This window comes from Ziziphus jujuba, chromosome 12 (assembly GCF_031755915.1).
Source record: "Ziziphus jujuba cultivar Dongzao chromosome 12, ASM3175591v1".
Taxonomy (NCBI): Eukaryota; Viridiplantae; Streptophyta; class Magnoliopsida; order Rosales; family Rhamnaceae; genus Ziziphus; species Ziziphus jujuba.
This window is the reverse complement of record NC_083390.1, coordinates 2915525-2934231: the sequence shown is the minus strand read 5'-3', so window position 1 is coordinate 2934231 and position 18707 is coordinate 2915525. Positions and strand designations below refer to the sequence as shown.

At 34.2% G+C, this 18707-nt stretch overlaps 2 protein-coding genes across 10 annotated transcripts; one reads left to right on the top strand and one right to left on the bottom strand.

Annotated features, from left to right (window-relative positions):
* Window positions 1-122: 122 nt before the first annotated feature.
* On the bottom strand, window positions 123-4627 carry LOC125418420 (G-type lectin S-receptor-like serine/threonine-protein kinase RKS1). Of its 4 annotated transcripts, none has more exons than XM_060813530.1 (7): window positions 2884-4624; window positions 2659-2790; window positions 2155-2339; window positions 1728-1938; window positions 1354-1588; window positions 1097-1247; window positions 123-675 (listed from the first exon to the last, which is right to left on the bottom strand). In XM_060813530.1, the coding sequence occupies exons 1-7, from the start codon at window positions 4265-4267 to the stop codon at window positions 361-363; spliced, it is 2613 nt and encodes an 870-aa protein (XP_060669513.1). In that variant the 5' UTR covers window positions 4268-4624; the 3' UTR covers window positions 123-360. The 4 variants fall into 4 exon arrangements, 3 of the variants coding, with proteins under 3 accessions (XP_060669513.1, XP_060669514.1, XP_060669515.1); XR_009635204.1 differs by having other exon boundaries at window positions 615-675; window positions 1097-1164; window positions 2884-4627; XM_060813531.1 differs by lacking the exon at window positions 2659-2790 and having other exon boundaries at window positions 2884-4627.
* Window positions 4628-4950: 323 nt separating this feature from the next.
* Window positions 4951-10911, top strand: LOC132800255 (uncharacterized). 6 transcript variants are annotated; one of them, XM_060813538.1, is made up of 5 exons: window positions 4951-5962; window positions 7750-8097; window positions 8713-8839; window positions 9179-9270; window positions 10521-10911. In XM_060813538.1, the coding sequence occupies exons 2-5, from the start codon at window positions 7921-7923 to the stop codon at window positions 10587-10589; spliced, it is 465 nt and encodes a 154-aa protein (XP_060669521.1). In that variant the 5' UTR covers window positions 4951-5962; window positions 7750-7920; the 3' UTR covers window positions 10590-10911. The 6 variants fall into 6 exon arrangements, 5 of the variants coding, with proteins under 5 accessions (XP_060669521.1, XP_060669523.1, XP_060669520.1 ...); XM_060813540.1 differs by lacking the exon at window positions 10521-10911 and adding an exon at window positions 9369-10514 and having other exon boundaries at window positions 4979-6735; XM_060813537.1 differs by having other exon boundaries at window positions 4985-6735.
* Window positions 10912-18707: the final 7796 nt, after the last annotated feature.

Genomic DNA, 18707 nt, shown 5'->3' with positions numbered 1-18707 from the left:
CTTACAGCAAACAGATATTGTAGTTGCAATTAGTGCCATACAAATAAGGCACTTCCCCTGTTTTAGCTCTGTTTTAGTAAGAAAATTTTCAAGCAATTTTTGGTTGTTTGTGTTCCAAGGACTACCTTAACGAGCAGTTTACATGATATAAATGTGAACAAAAATGACAAAAGCATTAAAAAAAAAAATTACTTTTATACTAATACATCCACTTTCACTCACAAGGAATTATGAAAAACATAATTCCTATAATATATCCATTTTCACTCACATGAAATGATGAGAAATATCATTCGTATCATGCTATACGTTCTAGATTCAAGAACGAGAAATAGAAGTTCACAACCTTATATATTGAACTCAACGAGCTTCGAGTGTAGTTATGGTAATGCTATTCGAAGAAATAGCTTCTCCTGATCTAGATGTTGAAGATTCAGCATTATGATAGGCATTTCGCCGGAAAATAAATGCTGGTGTGTTGGGTAGAGGAAGCGTGGTTTCATTAGCCAACATTAAAATAACAGCCGACATGGTTGGTCGGTCTGTGGGACTTTCCTGCACACACAGTAGCCCAATGTGGATGCATTTTGAAACCTCCTCCTGAGCGGAAAAGGGCTGACACAGTGTTGGATCAACTATATCCAACACTCTTCCTTCCTTCCATAACTTCCAAATCTATATCACGCAAAAAGATTGAATTTTTAGTATGATTCTCAAAATAATCAATTAATACTATGTTCATTTGTTTAAGTGACAAGGTCTTTTGCAATGGCCAACCAAAAAAAAAAAAAAAAAAAAAAAAAAAAAGAAAAATGTGCTATCTGCTAAAATGAGCTCACTTACCATAAATAATTTCAAATGGTTTTCATTTTGTGCATTTATTATCAATTTTCTTTTAAGAGTGTACCTAACTATAATTTGAAACAAAATCTAGAAGTAAATACTTAACTAAAATTTGAAACAAAATCTACAAGTCAAAACTTTTAATAAAAACAAAATCTACAAGTCAAAACTTTTAATAAAAATGCTTAAAACAAAAAACCAAAACAAAAAACATAGATAGTACATAACCAGCACTAAGAAAAACAAAACTTACGTGTCCAATGAGATTTGGGAAGGGGCTTCCATTGATTCTATCTGTGTTCTTCCTACCCGTAATGATCTCTAGTAGCAAAACACCAAAGCTGAACACATCAGAGTTTGTTGAATATAGCCCTTGCATTGCATATTCTGGTGACATGTAACCACTGCAGTAATATATAATATAATCCTTTTTTGATGAGTAAAAAAGCATATAATCTCATTTAGCCTTTCTCTAAATAGGTGAGTCATGAATGAATTTTGACTACTTACTATGTACCAACTACTCTGCTTGTATTTGCATGGATTTGGTCTTCCCCAAATATCCTAGCCATTCCAAAATCTGAAATTTTTGGATTCATGGAGTCATCTAGTAGAACATTGCTAGCTTTTAGATCCCTATGGATGATTTTCAGTCTTGAATCTTGGTGAAGATATAAGATCCCTCGAGCAATTCCAGTAACAATTTCAAACCGCTTTGTCCAGTCCAAATGTGACCTTGTTCCATCTAGAACATGTAGCAACAAAGCTTCAGTACTCTAGACTAAAGCTCAGTTAAAAATGTAATTGCATAAAGGGAATGACTATTCATGATTCTCATCGGTGCAACTTTAGTAAACTGGTAGTTTGTTTAGAAAAATTATTACCAAATATTAAGTAGTCCAAGCTTTTGTTTGGCAAGTATTCGTATACCAACATCTTCTCTTCCTTGTGGATGCAAAAACCCAAAAGCCTCACAAGATTTCTGTGCTGTAGTCTTGCTATCACCGTGACTTCGTTCTTGAACTCTTCCATTCCTTGTCCAGAATGTTTTGATAACCTTTTCACAGCTATCTCCTGTCCATTCTCTAGTTGACCCTGAAGTCATACACCAGTTATATATATATATATATATATGTCATTGAAATCCCCTTACTCCCAAGCTCTCCCAAGCTCTCTAATCAGACAATTTGTCTTATACTTGTAAATGTGTTACTAAATATTAATTAAAAAGCATTAAATTTAATCTTTGTGAAATAAAAAGAAGTAATATAATTCTTAAATACTTCTCAATTTTCTAGAGTAATAAATTACCTTATAGACTGAACCAAATCCACCTTGTCCAAGCATATTTGTAGGAGAGAAATTGTCTGTGGCATTCATTAAGGTTCTTAGTTCGAAAAATGGTAAATCCGGATGTCTTTTACCCCCCACAAGCTTCTTTTCGTTGGTGGATTCATCAGAAGTAATGTTAGCATCAAGAAACAGATTACGTTGTCCTTCACACAAAAACAGAATTATAACACAGCATTCAGCTCCTCTTTACAGAACAAGTGATAACAGAGAAATAAAAGACTAAATCATTCGGTCTATTATTTTCTAGATATATTTTTCTCTGGCTTTACTTTTCATTTGAAAATTGAAGCCTTGAATTTACTTAATGTTACTACAGTAATTTAAAAGGGTAGGAAGGTAATGTTGTTTAGGAGATAATGACTTTCGACCTATTGTTTAGTTGTTGCATGAATTAGAAAGTGAAAAACAGAAATGTTTGCAATCTTAGTTGAAAATGAAAGGGTAGGAAAAAGTTTGATATACCTTTTCTTGTCCTCTTTAGAAACCAATATGCAAAGAAGATGATACCGAACAAAATTGAGACACCAGAGACTACCAAAAGGATATGGGTCCATTTAGTGACAAGCATACCTTTTGGTTTCTGGGCATTTTGTGCTGGAAAAAAACTAGGCGATTAATTAAGAATGGAAAGTAAATACAGGGAAAGAAAATTTAACATTTAACTTGCTCGAATTAAAAAGGGTGTACCTAATTCATGCTCATCAACACGAACGTATAAATCTTGACCACCATCATCAGTGCACTTTCTGGTATCCGTCAAATTCCCATGCCATAGTATACATCCACTGCCTCGACTAATATTAGCTTGAGCATAAGCCGTGCAATTGCAGTTAATCAAGCACTCCTTCTCACATGCTTTCAAGCTCAAACCGCTAGCAAATACTTTAACATTTGATGTATCAGGAAGCTTGACATTTGCCACTTTCACGAACCCTTCACCTTCCCTGCAAATCAATGATCCTGGCTTCCTTACACATCCTTGATTTGCATCTCTCATGTACCATTGAGTAGGAGACCTGGGTTGGTATCCCGGCAAACAAATGCACTCAAACTGTTCTGCATTGCTAGAATCACAAAGACCAAATGCACTGCAATGTCCATATTGGTCACAGCTCTCTATCGGTGCTGACCACATTCCATTCCATCCTCTCTCAGCTCCCTCTTTCCATGTAAAATGTTGTAACAATCCTGACTCATTAACCACAATTCTAGACGAGAATAAGTAATCGAACACATCCCACATATAAGTGATTTCATTGTTGTCGTTCACAAAACTCACATTGAAGAGGAATTTAACAGTCGCGGCTGGTATGCCCAGGCCACTCCATCTGATCCCATTCCAGTGACCAGTTCGCCACCATCGAAACTGCCCCTTGTACATGATCATCTGGGGGGACCCACTTGGGTCAAACCTGTATGAGAAATTCCCTGTTCCCGGATCATCTTCAGACTTCCAAGATGTCAGGAACCTGTTCAGTCCAGTTCTTCGATCTATCCCAAGTTTCATGTTTGGAAGCATTGTGTTTGTTGGGTAGTCAAAACTCTGCCATATAACCTGTTTTGTGATGTTATGGAGCAAAACAAGGTTGCCTGAATCCAATAGCCGAGCTACACAGTAACTTGTTGGTGAACATGCTGAAGAAGAAGCATTTGTGGACCACACAACATTGACAACTGTCTGATTGATATTAATCCTGTCTGTTTTGTAGAGTACAAGGTTTCCATTTGTAGCATCAATGGAGAGAAAACCAGAGGAATCGTTTACAGGACTGTCTCTGTTAGCAACCCAGACAACTGTTTGGCCTGGAATTTTGTGATACCAAATTCCAACATAGCGGTAATTCGATTTGCCTGGACTGAAGAATCCAAGTGCAAAAGTTTCTCCGCTAGAGACCAAAACATACTTGTCTATATCTCTAACGGGATTGGTTTTTATTGATATTGTGTCTAAGCAAATGCAAATTCTGAAAATGAGGAACAGAAGCAACGTATGGTGAATCATACTATGTACGAAATAATTCATAATATGATTGAAAATGGGTTTGAGAGCTTTTGTTGAAAATATTTGCATTTGAGAGTTGTACTTGGTTCATATTATAATAGGCTTAGGCTATAGATGTAACAGAAGCTAAAGCCAACAGTCTCATTCATAAAGGGCTTAAGTCATTTTTTGCAGACAAATAAAGTACTTCCCTGACTACACGGGCAATTTCGTGAATATTATTGACAATTTCATTTGGGGAAAAAATGTTCCCGGGAGACACGGCTTTGGTTTGATCTATCTATACTGTGGGTACACTTTAAATTGTTCAAAGCTATTGACTAATAAATTAAAAAAATAAAAAGAAAACTAAAAATAATAAAACAGAGCAAACAGAGTAGGGGAAATAGATAAAAATAAAACCAACATTCAGAAACCTTTCAATTCTTGTATTCGTGAGAGTGAATGTGGTTTGAAGATTACAGGTTGGCAAATTCTAATAATATATGGTTAACGTCCCCCATGGGATTGACTAATCCCTTTTGTGTCGTCTATTTCCTTCAGAATTTTCTACACGGTAAAGGGACATTTTTATTGGAAAATTTGTCTTTTATGGGACATTTTTAAGGGAAAATTCCAATATACATTTTTCACATTTGGCGAAATTACAATTACGTTTGAAAGTTTTCATCACTTGTTATTTTTTGAGCTAACCATACAGTAGAAAAAGTTACTTCGTTTTAACATCTTGATGTAGTCCGTATAGGCAAACAGCTTGCAGCCCCATTTTTAACATCTTGATAATTGGATATCATTGTATTGAAACTCATCTTTATTGTTTGTGATACACATCCTAAGTGGAAGAAAAGAAAATATGTAAGATTAATTTGTATATTAGATGGACTTACGTTTTTTTGTCAACATAGATTTCCATAATTTATTGAAGACAAGTCGTTTAGGCTTTCCATCTAAACTTACAAAGCAAGTAAAGTTTGTCTTATGTGGAATTTCAAGTCAGCAATGTACAGCTTCAACTTATTTTCTTCCTCAAACTAATAGGTCATGGTCATGGTCATGGTCATGGTCAATCTCAATTCTCATGTGAGTATGTGTATAGTATTGGTTATGTGATCACCTGTGTTCAAAGTGATTGAACTATTAAATTTTTATGGTCAACTTTGTTAGGGGAATTTGGCCCAATACCCTTGTTTTAAAGGCTTTAATGAAAACTACCCACCCGTTTCCAACCCTTTTTGTTTTACCCTTCTATTTTTAAAATATCCCCACATTACCCTTTTCAAATGTGAAAAGGAAGAATGAAGATGTAAGGTTACACCATTTTTCCCCTAAACGGAGCACGAATAAGAAGAGGAAGAGAAAGTGAACAAGAATGGCGAAGTGTTTTGGGACAATGGGAGTTTTTCCTTTTGTACCCTCTTGGCTTAGTTAGCTCTTGCTTCAGGTGTAAGTGAAGTTAAAAATATCTCTTCCTTTTCGGTAAGCTCAGTACTCGAGGGAGGATCAGAGAATCCACTCTTTACGTTAGGGCTTCTTCGTTGAGTAGACGTCTCGAGGGAACAAACCAGACAAAATCGGTTTTTTTAGTAAAAACTCTTGGTTTTGGCTTTCTCTTGCTGTTGCGTAAGTCGGAATTCCAAATGAATCGAAAACATGTTCAGCAGACAGATCAGAAAAGAGAGGAGGAGTGAGTGGAGGAAGCATCCAAGGCTCAGCAATCAACTCTGCCATGCCCTTCTCGATCTTGGCCTCGGAGTCGGCGAGCAGGTCTACAACAAACTCCTCCTTCCTCTTCTTCTTCTGCTTCTTCTTTTTCTCACCACTCTTCTCATTCCTCTGCTTCTCACTGACTCATTGAGACAACTAAAACAATAACCTCATCAGGTGACGATGATCATTCAGCCCCCTTAAATCTTCTTTTACTTTTTGTTCCATTTAGTTTTTTGGGTCTGCTTTTATTTTTGTTTTTATTAGCTGTTATGGAAATTTTGTTGATTATTACAATTGAAAATATTAAGTTAATGGATCTTATAGATGGCATATAATAATTATTAATTACTGAACTTGTTTTTACAATGCTGTTATTTTTGGGTTTTATTATTTGGGGCCAAAATCATATGCATTTTAACTGTTTGTTGATATGTTTTATTGGGTTGCGTGTGTGTGGTGGAAATTATATAATGCTTTTGCTTATACAAACGAAAAGAAAATTTTAGTAGTGAAGATATTCCATAACCTGTTCTGTTAAAGTCTTGGATGTGTCTATATGCTCAGATCTTCCTAAGATCTTATTATTGGCTATTTCCTATACGTCAATTACAAATTTCAATCTTCAGTTTCTCTAATCTAAGAAAATTTTATCATATATAAATACATGATATGTTGATATACTTTTAATTGGTATTTTAAGATGATGGATCTGTTGTATGTATATTTTCTCTTTTTGGAAGTAATGCCCAAGATGGACATTTAGCTACTGGTCGTAATGGTGTAAAGCGCCTCAAAACTATAAGTTCTCATCTGTTTTACTCTTTGATGTGGTTAGTATTTTTCTTGAGAAAGTTCTTATTCTCTTTGGTTTCTTGGATTGGTTTAAATATTCTTCTTTTTGCAATTTTCAATATTTTGGTTGCTACTCTTTTGAATTTAGATATTAGCGGATTGATTCATTATGGATTTTCTTGTCACATACACCTATCAAAATCAAAGAGGGAATTGATATGAAAGATTCTCACATCCCTGAAATTTGAAATCCAATAATCTGATAAAATTTAAGTGTAATATTTTTGTAACAAATCTTTAAATTTTTAGTTTTATCAAGCATTAACTCAACATGGTTGTTTTTTCAGAGTTCATAGATTTTGTTTGATAGTATGCCTATTTTTCTAAAGCTTTAATACATGTTTTGTTTCCCTGTCAAGCTACTTTATCGTTCTGTTACTAGCCTTCTATAAAGGAATTTTTCTGCCATACCTACTAGTACAAAAAAGTCACGTTTGTTCTTTTTAGGTCAAACATCCAAATATTTTATCATTCCTTTATAGTATGGAGACTAAAACTTTTCGTAATAATATGAAAAAGGTTGCTATCTATATTGTCATGGAGCCTGCTGTTCCACTATTAGAAAAGATCAAGGAACTAAATTTGGAAGGTACATAAAGGTATAAACAATATGGTCTTCCTGGTTGATATTGGTTGTTTGATTGCATTAATCTGATTGCATGATGTAATTCTTCTTTGTGCTAAAAAATGTTTAAGGTACTTGCATTAATGGTGATAGCATATGAAGAATCTTGGAGAATTTAAAACTACTCTTTCCCTTTTTCGTTTGAAATGGGAAATCTAAATCAATATTAGCCACCTGTTTAGTAGGTTATTGGAAACTCTTCCTGGCCAACTTGGTTTCTTTGATTCATTTAGTGAATATGTTCTATCAGTGTGATGTTAACTTTTGTTTTAGTGCTTCTCTTTATTTAAAAATTGAAATTTCCATCTAAACGTAAACAGTAACATTTAATATCTTTTGGTTTCTTTGTATGATTATGCATACATAGGACATGTGCCAATCCTGTTTATCACCGTCTTGAAAGAAAATCAAAAGATTTGTCGCTGCTACAACACAACTATTATAAGAGCAGGAAGTGCTGATGAAGCTTGAGCAAACTCTGAGGAGAATGCAAGTCAGTGCTCAGTTAGATCGTGTGAACTTGCTTGAGTTCCAGTAGATGGTGATATGCCAACGTCAAGAAATGAGAAATTTAAAAGATTTGTGTCCATGGAATAGAACTTTCATGCGGATGAGTCATGTTGCACCTTTTAAAGGATGCATGGTGGGTGGAATTGATTCTTCCATTGAAGAGATATGCAAGCCAACCATTGGCGGTTCAATGCAGTTGAGAAATGTTAGTATTGAATTGGTTGTCAGTCAAGTCTTCCACAAGGCTATTTATTGTTCACAAAAGAGAATTAAAGCCATAAATTTCCACTTCATTCCATGAAAGCTTCTTTGAGCATCTAGTTTGACATTTTTTTTTTCTTTTTTTCAAAGGCAAAGCTTCCAATGGTATTGAGTTACTTTCATGGCTTTTGAAAAATTCTTTTATTTTTTGATATGGTGGATCCAATAGCCGTTTTCCTATGAAGCATATACTTTGTCTTTTACTATGCAATTATTTTTTTGTCCATATATATATGGATATATATATATATATATTTCCCATATACGTGCACAAACATATACATATTCCTCATCCATTATGCATCAATGGACCCTAAGATTATCATAGTTACATAGTTACATTATATAAAAAAGATTAACATCCTTCATGCATTAATATTATGTTACATAGTTACATGAAAAAAAAATTAACATAAAAAATCACCAATAGAATTATCGAAAATGCAGAAGGATACCGTCGGTAATTTTTTAGCAACTATGTTAATCTTTGAAAAAATTACCGACATGGGCCATTAGGATTACACACATGCAATGATCAAATAGATGTATGCATTGTTAGGGAAAGGCAGTTGGCCTAGTTCCAAATGATTTAAAACCAGGGGATATGCAAGAAGGGAACAAGGATTTTGTTGGAGAGTTATCAGTAACCATTGTGGACGCTCAAAAGCTTTGTTATTTCTTCTATGGTAACAACTATATGCTTTTATCTAGATGTATTTCACAAGATAATTCCATTATGCTTAATGTATTAGTGAGTCATTGATATGCTTTGTTAATTCCATTATGCTTTATGTATTAGTCAATGGCATGAAGAAATTGCTTAAATATTTGCTAGGATATGAAAATTGACGTAATTTTTTGTAACATTGTCTCTTTTTTATTGTGTTATTTTGATCTTCTAATAATGCTCTGAGTTGTCAGACCACTTGAATATTTTATATTTTATGCTTTATATTTTAATTTAAGGCCTTTTTTTTTTTAATGAAATTTATGATTTTCAATTGAATACTTCACACATGAAACAGGTAAAACTGAGTCTTTAGATCCAAAAACAACTATTCTTGTACCTAAAGATAGATATGGACTTCACGCAGTTGATACATTGGATCCTGACATGGTAAGGCCTAAATTATTTTTCTTTAAGTTTATTAAAGTTCTTATATTATGAAGCTAATTTTTGCTTCTATTTTGCTACTTGTATGAATATTTGTTAAGGAGAAACTTCCAGATTTCCTTTGCAGATATTTCTTACTGTCCTAATTTTGGAAGATTACCTGCATCCTTCTAGAATCCCAAACCTATTGTTGATATCCTCAACAATTCCTTCCTTCTATCTTGCCAGTTTTGGTGTTTTTGTTGTTCAAAGTGTAATCTGAAATATTTATTCCAGTTCAAACTAAAGCTCAAATAACCAATTCTAATGGCATCTTATGGAGTACATGTAGGCAACACCAAGATTTTTTATATTGCCAATCTTATTAAGTGGCATCTTTAACAATTTATTTATTTGCATGCTTTAACTAGTTGGTTTATGCAGACAAGTTTCACTTTGAACTATATGTCTCTCACGATAACTTCATGTAAGATTCTCTAATAAAAATTTTCAATCTTTCACACTTAACATGGTAATGTTGCCAACCTGTTAACCTCACTAGTATATGTAGGAAATTGACAATAAAGCTCTGCCTCCTAGAGTTGATTACTTTACATTTTGAAAGGTAGAGGATGTGGTTAGCTCTTAGCAGCATGCTAGAAAAGGGTTTTGTCTTAGGCAAAATTGCAATCAACAAAGCAAACAACTTTGATGACGGACACCTATTGTCTTCAACATGTTGCCTTCTTTTGATTAAAATAGAGGGAAAAAAAGTTCACTGAAAAAATAAGTGATGGTGATTGGAGTGGATCAGAAATTTCAGGTTTTCAGAGAAGGAAAAAAAAATTGAACAGCCTTTGCAACTGCAGAGCATAAAAGTTACTAGCGCAGGTTCTGCCTCAATGAAGAATGTTTTATTTTCTGGAGCTTCTTGGGTTGTAGGTGCTTTAAATAAGATTATGAAACCAGCCAAAAAATTGAGGAGAAAGTAGAAAAGTGATTGAATAGGAACAAAAAGAAGAAAAATGGCATAAAATTGTGCTTAAGTTTATCCATCTGAATCTACACCAAGCAAGGATTAGCCATCTAAGGATGAACCTACTCAAGGTTTGATGCTGAGATATGGTCTGGCAAAATAAATACTTTTTAGCATTTGTATTAAGTTCTACTTAGATGTGGCCCTTTTCTAGGCCATTGGGTGATTGATGAGAGTTCATCTATGCCTTTGGATGTGACAATTTCCTATAATATACTGATGTTTATTTCTCATCTAGCAGAAACTAGTCGAGCTCCATTTGATCTCCCAGAAGCGGAAGCTGGATCAGCTGCAGGCTATAGTGTGAATACAATTTTTCCTAAGTCTTTCATATGCTTACAAGAGGAGAGGTGAAAGATGCTTTTTCATAGAGGAAAGGAAAGCAGAGGTGGAGTAGGGATTTATTATTATTATTTTTCAATGGAGTTGTAGGAATGTAATTAGTAGCCCAATTGTTGGATGTGTGAGTATTGGGGTATTGTTTTGTTAAAAAAGTCATTTGTGGTATTATTTTGGTAAAATAGTATTGTGTTTTAAGTATTTTGTATGTTATTTACCGTTATAGAGATGACATTCGATAATCATGATAATATGATATTAACATGTTTATAAAATTGTGGTGGGAAATTTATTTTTGTTGCAAATACACATTATTAATGATAACTATTGACAAAGTGAGAGGAAAAACGACATTAATAAGTGGAAACATTCAATTTGTAGTTGCTGAAAAAATTATCCTAGGTTTCATCAGTAATTATCGAAACTTCTATGGTAATCACATTTTACCAAATTTTTGTCCCCCATAAGTCCCTAATGTGTGTTCAATGTAACATGTAAAATATACATTCTTCAACGATCCTAAAGAGAAAAAACTCCCAAAGTTCTAAAAAAGTTCTTAAATTGGCACAAAAATTTGATTACCGTAGGGTTTTCGATAATTACCGATGAAACCTACGGTAATCAATTTTTAGTTGCTGGAAAAATTACCGTAGGTTTCATCGGTAATTGCAGAAACCCCTATGGTTATCACATTTTATCAATTTTTTGGCCCCCACAAGTCCCCTAATGTGTGTTAGATGCAATAACATGCAAAATATACATTCTTCAATGATCTTAAGGAAAAAAAACCCCAAAAGTTCTGAAAAAGTTCTCAAATTGGCATAAAAATTTGATTACCGTAGGGCCTTCGGTAATTACCTATGAAACCTACGATAATCAATTTGTAATTGCTAGAAAAATTATTGTAGGTTTCATCGATAATTACTGAAACCCCTATGGTTATCACATTTTATCAATTTTTTAGCCCCCAGAAGTCCCCTAATGCGTGTTAAATGCAACAACATGCAAAATATACATTTTTCAATGATCCTAAAGAGAAAAAACCCCAAAAGTCTTGACAAAGTTCTCAAATTGGCACAAAAATTTGATTAGCGTAGGGACTTCGGTAATTACCTATGAAACCTACAATAATCAATTTGTCTTTGCTTGAAAAATTACTGTAGGTTCATCGGTAATTACCGAAGCCCCTATAGTAATCATATTTTACCAATTTTTTGGCACCCACAAGTCTCTTAATGTGTGTTAAATGCAACAACATGCAAAATATACATTTGTCAATGATCCTAAAGAGAAAAAAGCCCAAAAGTTCTGAAAAAGTTCTCAAATTGGCACAAAAATTTGATTATCGTAGGGACTTCGGTAATTACCAATGAAACCTACGGTAATCAATTTATAGTTGCTGGAAAAATTACCAGAAGTTTTGATCGATAATTACCGAAACCCCTATGGTTATCAAATTTTACCAATTTTTTGGCCCCCACAAGTCCCCTAATGTGTGTTAAATGCAACAACATGCAAAATATACATTCTTCAATGATCCTAAGGAGAAAAAATCCGAAAAGTTCTGCAAAAGTTCTCAAATTAGCACAAAAATTTGATTACCGTAGGGTCTTCGGTAATTACCAATGAAACCTAAGGTAATAGTTACTGGAAAAATTACCATAGGTTTCATCGGTAATTACTGAAACCCCTATGGTTATCAAAACTGGGGGTGCAAGAAACTGCAAAACTACAAGACATAAGAAATGATTGTGAAGGAAAACTTTTGCCCTACTAAATTCCAAATTAGGGACTTTGCTAGCATGCAACCTCTGGTACCAAGACAAAAGAGCGTTGTTCCAGTACATTTGCAAGTTTGGTTGCAAAGCAACAAGTTGCAGGAAACCCAAAAGCAATAAGCACCAAATCCTAAATTTAGCAAAATTGGAAGGCAAAATTCCTACACTTCCAAACAATCTCTTTAAATGTCTAACTTTGTTAACCAAATACACCTCTTTACCATCACCAATGTTCTTGTTGACCAAAATTTCTGACAAAGGTTTAATTCATAGAATTTCGATGAATAGAATCACCAAATAATTTGCATATAGAATTAGTCTAACAAACCATCCATATGAAATCATTGCCAAATTAGACCTAGACTGATGATGTGAAGTCCCACATTGGTTGGAGATGGGAACGAAACACTCCTTATAAGTGGATGTGGATACCTTTCCCTTGTGAGGCCTTTTAAAACCTTGAGGGCTAGGTTGTAAGAGGATTGACAATATCGCATGCGGGTGGTTTGGGCTGTCACAGATAAGTTCCAAGCCAAAACGCCCTGGCACTCTTCGTTGCCGACATAAATAGAAAACCAACTAAGCAACCCATTAAAATAGCAATTGAAGATCTACCAAAACCATCAAGTGGACCAAAATTGAAATTCAAAATTGAAGAACTAATTAGGAAGCAAACCATATTCCCAGCTATGGCTCCCAAAGCCCCAAAGAGAACACTCAATTGCTTCTCCAACCTCCTTGATGCACATTTTTCAAAAGAAACCTTGGCGAGCAATGTCAAAAACTTAAAAACACCCACAAATCCTAGTAGAACTGGAACAAAATCGCCATTTTGTAAAGATCCAGATTCTTCCGATACACCATTCAAGTATTTCTTAAGTAGCAAAGAAGAAATAACTACAAGTGAGAAGGTACAAGCATTCTGATACTCGTAGAAATAAAGGCGAGATTGAAGATGGGCATCGTCGAGCATTAGCCTGAAGATCTGAGCATTACTTTCATCGAACTCAAACTTGTTGTCCTTGGATTTGGTCCTCTTTCTAATCTCAGCATTGGTTTTGGATGAGAACCCAGAAGCCGAATCGGAGGAGCCACAAAAGGTTTCCTTGTATTAAATCTAAAATAAAGGACATCCAGGTCTTTTAAAATTTTTTTAAGGGTGTAATGGATATTAAACGGTAAAACAAAAATGATTCAATCAAGGTGGGTAGTTTTCGTTAACACCATTCAAATAAGGGCATTGGGTCAAATTCCCTTTTTTGTTATGATTGTTATAGGTCCAGTTATGATCTACAGAAGATAAATAATAATGCTGCATCAGAAAGAACAACATAGCCAGAGAATGGGCAAAATTAAGTTATGAGTTTACTGTGAATGATGATCAATACGTTTGTGTTGGTGATCACTACTTGTAAGAAGTTACTCTACCAAACAAACTGGATTAATCACCATTAATGTTCTTAAAGCTTACAGAATTAGCCATAATAACAATAATGCTTGCAATAACCAACACCACTTTAATATTCATCATTTTACTATTATGAATTGTGATCTCTTTTTTCTATCTAGATTTCTCTTTCTCTTTTCTCAGACTTTTAAACCGTGTATTTGTACAACACCTAGCTAGTTACAGCCCATTTTATAGCCAAACAATTTGATGAAAAATATATTCACCATGAACAAAACAACAAATGTGGGATAGAGGCATTATCTATTTGGCATGGATGGTGGTAAGCAAAAATAGAAAACATATATTTTCTGTGAATTTGTTAGAACATGTAGATCTCATATCATGGCACACAAGCAGAACGTACCAAATATTGTCATTGTAATAACCCATGAACATTTATGTGATGACATATTTTATAAAAATACAATATTTTCATTGTAATCGGTGCCATATGAAGGCTCATCCCCTGTTTTAGCTCTGTTTCAGTATGAAAATTTTCAAGCAATTTTTGGTTGTTTATCTACAAAATATTCCATTAATGAGCAATTTATGTGATAAAAAATGTGAACATAGATGATCAAATCATTTAATATTTTGGAGCAGAGAGATGATCAAATCATTTAACATTTTGGAGTAGATCACCATGAGAGGATTTGTCTCAACCAAATTAGTCAAACTGGACTATATTTTAGTACACTAGTAGTTGTTTTGAAAAGTTCTTACAAAATATGAAGTAATCCAAGCTTTTGTTTGGCAAGTATTTGTACATTAATATCTTCTCTTCCTCATGGATGCAACAAACCAAAAGCCTCACAAGATTTCTATGCTGTAGTTTTGCTATCACTGTGATTTCTTTTTTAAACTCTTCCATTCCTTATCCTGAATGTTCTGATAATCTTTCAACATCTATCTCCTGTCTATTAACTAGTTGAGCCTGAAATCACACACTGGTTTTATATATTTATGTCATCAAATCCCACCTCTCCTTAGTTCTCTTCCTCTGGCATTATAATTTACTCAAACTGTTTTCAATTCTAATTAGACATAAATTGTCCTTCTAAAATATGGTATTAAATATTAATCAAAGAGCACATACATCTCAATGTTCTAGAGTAATTAATTACCTTATAGACTGAACTAAATCCACCTTGTCCAAGCTTATTTGTAGTAGAAATTTTTTTTATGAAGGTGCTTAGATAAAAAAATGGTGAATCTAGATGTCTTTTACTCTCCCCATGCTTACTCTACTTGGAGGATTCTTCAAAAGTACTATTGACATCAATGAACAAGTTATGATATCCTTCACACGAAAATAGAATTTCCTCACACTTCTTAGCTCCTTTTTATAGAACAAGTGATAGTAGAAAAGTAAAAGATAAAATTAATATATATATATATATATATGCAGGCAGATTTCATGTAAGAGTAATTTCTATTCCTGGATCATCTTGATAAGACTTTCAAGTTTCTTGTTTGAAAGCCTTGTGTTAGTGGGGTAGTCAAAACTCTGCCATATAACCTGTTTATTCATGCTATAGAGCAAAACAAGGTTCCCTAAATCCAATAGCTGAGCTACGCAGTCACTTGCTGGTGAACACACTGAAGAAGAAGCATTTGTGGACCAGATGACCTCAAATGTTTGATTAATTATGTTTGTTTCGTAGAGTACAAGGTTTCCATTTGCGGTATCAAAGGAGAGAAAACCAAAGGAGTCTTTTATAGGATTATCTCTATTAGAAACACAAGACAACTGTTTGGCCTGGAATTTTGTGATACCAAATTCCAACATAGCGGTAATTTGGTTTGCCAATGAATCCAAGGGCAAAAGTTTCATTGTTGGAGACAACATTCTTGTCTATGTCTCTGATTAGATGGGATTCTATTGATATGGTGTCTAAGCAAGTGCAAAGCCTGAAAATGAGGAATTGAAGCAACGTATAAGGAATCATAATCTGATTGAAATGGGTTTGAGAACTTCTGTTGAAAATATATGCATATGAAGGTTGTACTTTATGCGTATTAATTAGGCTTAATTAAGGGAAGCCATAGATGTACCAAAAGGAAAGCTGAACAAGCTGATTCATCAGGTCCTAAAGTCGGCACATGCATACGAAGAAGTAAATTAATTCCCTAACTAGACTGCCATTGTGAACTTAACATTCAACTGCATCCGTGAATATTAGGAGTCTTTTAATTTCTTGACAATTTCAAACGCCTTAGTGATGTGATGTCGCTGAGTAGTCACTGTTTGTGACCCCATAAATGAAGTCACCGTGCATCGTAACCAAAAGATTTTTATCCAGATGTGTTAACAATATTAGTGCTCCAATAGGCTAGCTTCATCATCAGCAAGATTAAAAGTGAACAAGAAAAGCAAAATACAGTAAGACCTTCCTATTAAATGAAGCAAGTAAAGATAACCATCACATTAAAAACAAAGCATTAAGCATGGTAGTTGAGGATAGAAAAACTGAGATAGGAACAGTGAAATAATACAGGGATCTCATTTGTTTTTTGGAGCCACAGTAAAGCATGAGCCCTATAAAAGCTAGACAAGTAGTAGGAAGGAAGGTAAGTCAAATCATATTAGAGAAAAATATAAATAAAATGAAAGTCCACCTTCCATCATCTTAAGCTTTTGGAATAAGTGGTATTTCCATCAGAAAATCTACTCCCAACTGCTTATCCTTAATTAGGTAGTAGTTAGAATGAAACTCAATGATGACTAAATTATCGTGAATTAATCTTGAGACACTAATCAGGTTCTTAGAAATATGAGGAACTACAAAAACATCTTTTAGTAGCGATTAAGAAGAAGAATAACAAGATATGGTAGTATATCCAATACCAACAATCATTAATCCTTGACCATTTCCAACAAGTAATTGACTCTTACCATTGTAATCAGTGTATTGCATCAAACTGCTGCCATCATTGGCTACATGGTTTATGGCTCCACTGTCAAAGTACCAATTTGGATCTCCAATAGTTATAGGAGCAGTTATGTTGGCACCAATGAAATTCTGAGGTAAAGATGGCATACCAGCAACAGAAGCTTGATACTGAGAAAACTGATTTACTGTTAGACTAGAATTGACGTTTTACTTGTGTCCAAGTTGATGAAGTCGTTGAAAATGAGGTGAGGCAATTAGACTATTAGTATTTGCACTTCGATGACTAAAGGAAGATGCACTAGGAGTTTAATTATGCAAAATCTGACTTGAAGCAGAAGTATTGATTTGTAGAGAACTAAGAGATGTTGGAAAATAAGTCACATTTGCAACAGGTGACCGAGCCTGGTGTTGATAACCAAAAGTTGGATTTATAGCTCTTCCAAAAGAATTTCCTGTATTATAATAGTAAGTTGTTGCTATGTGACCCAACATTCCATAGATTTGACATTGAGGTCTACTTCTACCCCCTCGTCCTCTTCCTCGAAAGAATTGTGGTCTAGAATTCTGTATATAACCAGTATTTCTGTTATAGGTAGATCTGTCTTGATCAACCATATTGACATCTTTTAATTTTCCACCTTTTCCATAATTTATATATCCTTCATTTCTGAAGTTTTCACCTTTTCTATAATTTCTATATACTTCATAATTCTTGTCACCAGCTCAATTTCTCTCAATTTGAACTTTTTCAAGGTTTTCACCAATAGAGGACACATTTGTAGCAACATTATTGTAAGAAAAAGGTGTCAAATTCCCACTGTGGGAAGACATATTTCTAGGAGCTAATGCCTCATTACCAGAACCAATATTATGATGCATCACGGCATCAAAAGTATGTCCAACATTAACATGAGGTCTAGCATATATGTAATTAGTAGATATATCACCCAAGTTAAAAGAGGCTGTTGAATGTATCTGTTCAAGTTTAGATTCAAAAGTACGTAGGTGACTTTGTACCTCTTCAATTGTATATTGTTCGGGCTTGATTCCAAGAATTGTTGATATAGGCTCATAATCAGATCCTAGTGCTCCAAGAATGTATGTCACAAGATCAGTTTTAGAAGCATTATCTTCAGCAGCAATCAAGTTGTTCATTAGATCTTTCATTTTCAACACCAGAGCATCGATGGATAGATTTCCTTTCTTAATGTTTTGTAGTAATTTCCTACAATGTAGAATTCTACTCTGTAATTTGGCTGCATACTTGTTTTCAATTGCATTCCAAAGTTTGTAGGTTAAGTCTTTATCAATGAAATGATCAGAAATCTCAAGAGAAATTGTTCCTTTCAGCCATCCGACTAAGAATTGGTCTTGAATATACCAATTCTCCTTAGCTTGTATGAAATCCCTAAGATTTGAGCCTGAATTTTCAGCATCAGTTTCCGAGTTAAGATTTCATTTTTCTTTACTGATCAAATCTTCAAATGAAGAGAATTCCAGGAACTTGATAAATTTGTGTCCTCTGATAACTGGCAAGACCTGTGATCTCCATATGAAGCAATTGCTGTCATCGAGCTTGATTTGATTGCTAGGAAAAGGAGACACCATTAGAATTAGGTTTTGCTCAACCATAGGCCATGGCTCTGATACCAAGTTGAAATATCACTGATCACAAAGCTTTTAGGATCAGTGGGATCAGTGGTATTTCAACTTGGTATCAGAGCTAGAGATCTAAGAGGTCTTGAGTTCAAAACTGTACAACTTCACCCAAAATAAAAATAAAAAGAATGTATGGACCCAGATAGAAGCCCAAAAAAGGCGGACCCACATTTGAGGGGGAGTTTTAGAGGAAAATATAAATGAAATGAAAGTCCACCTTCCATCAGCTTAAGTTTTTGAAATAAGTGATATTTCAACTAATCACAATCTTATGTCTCGAACAAGGCCTTTTTACACCTACTCCG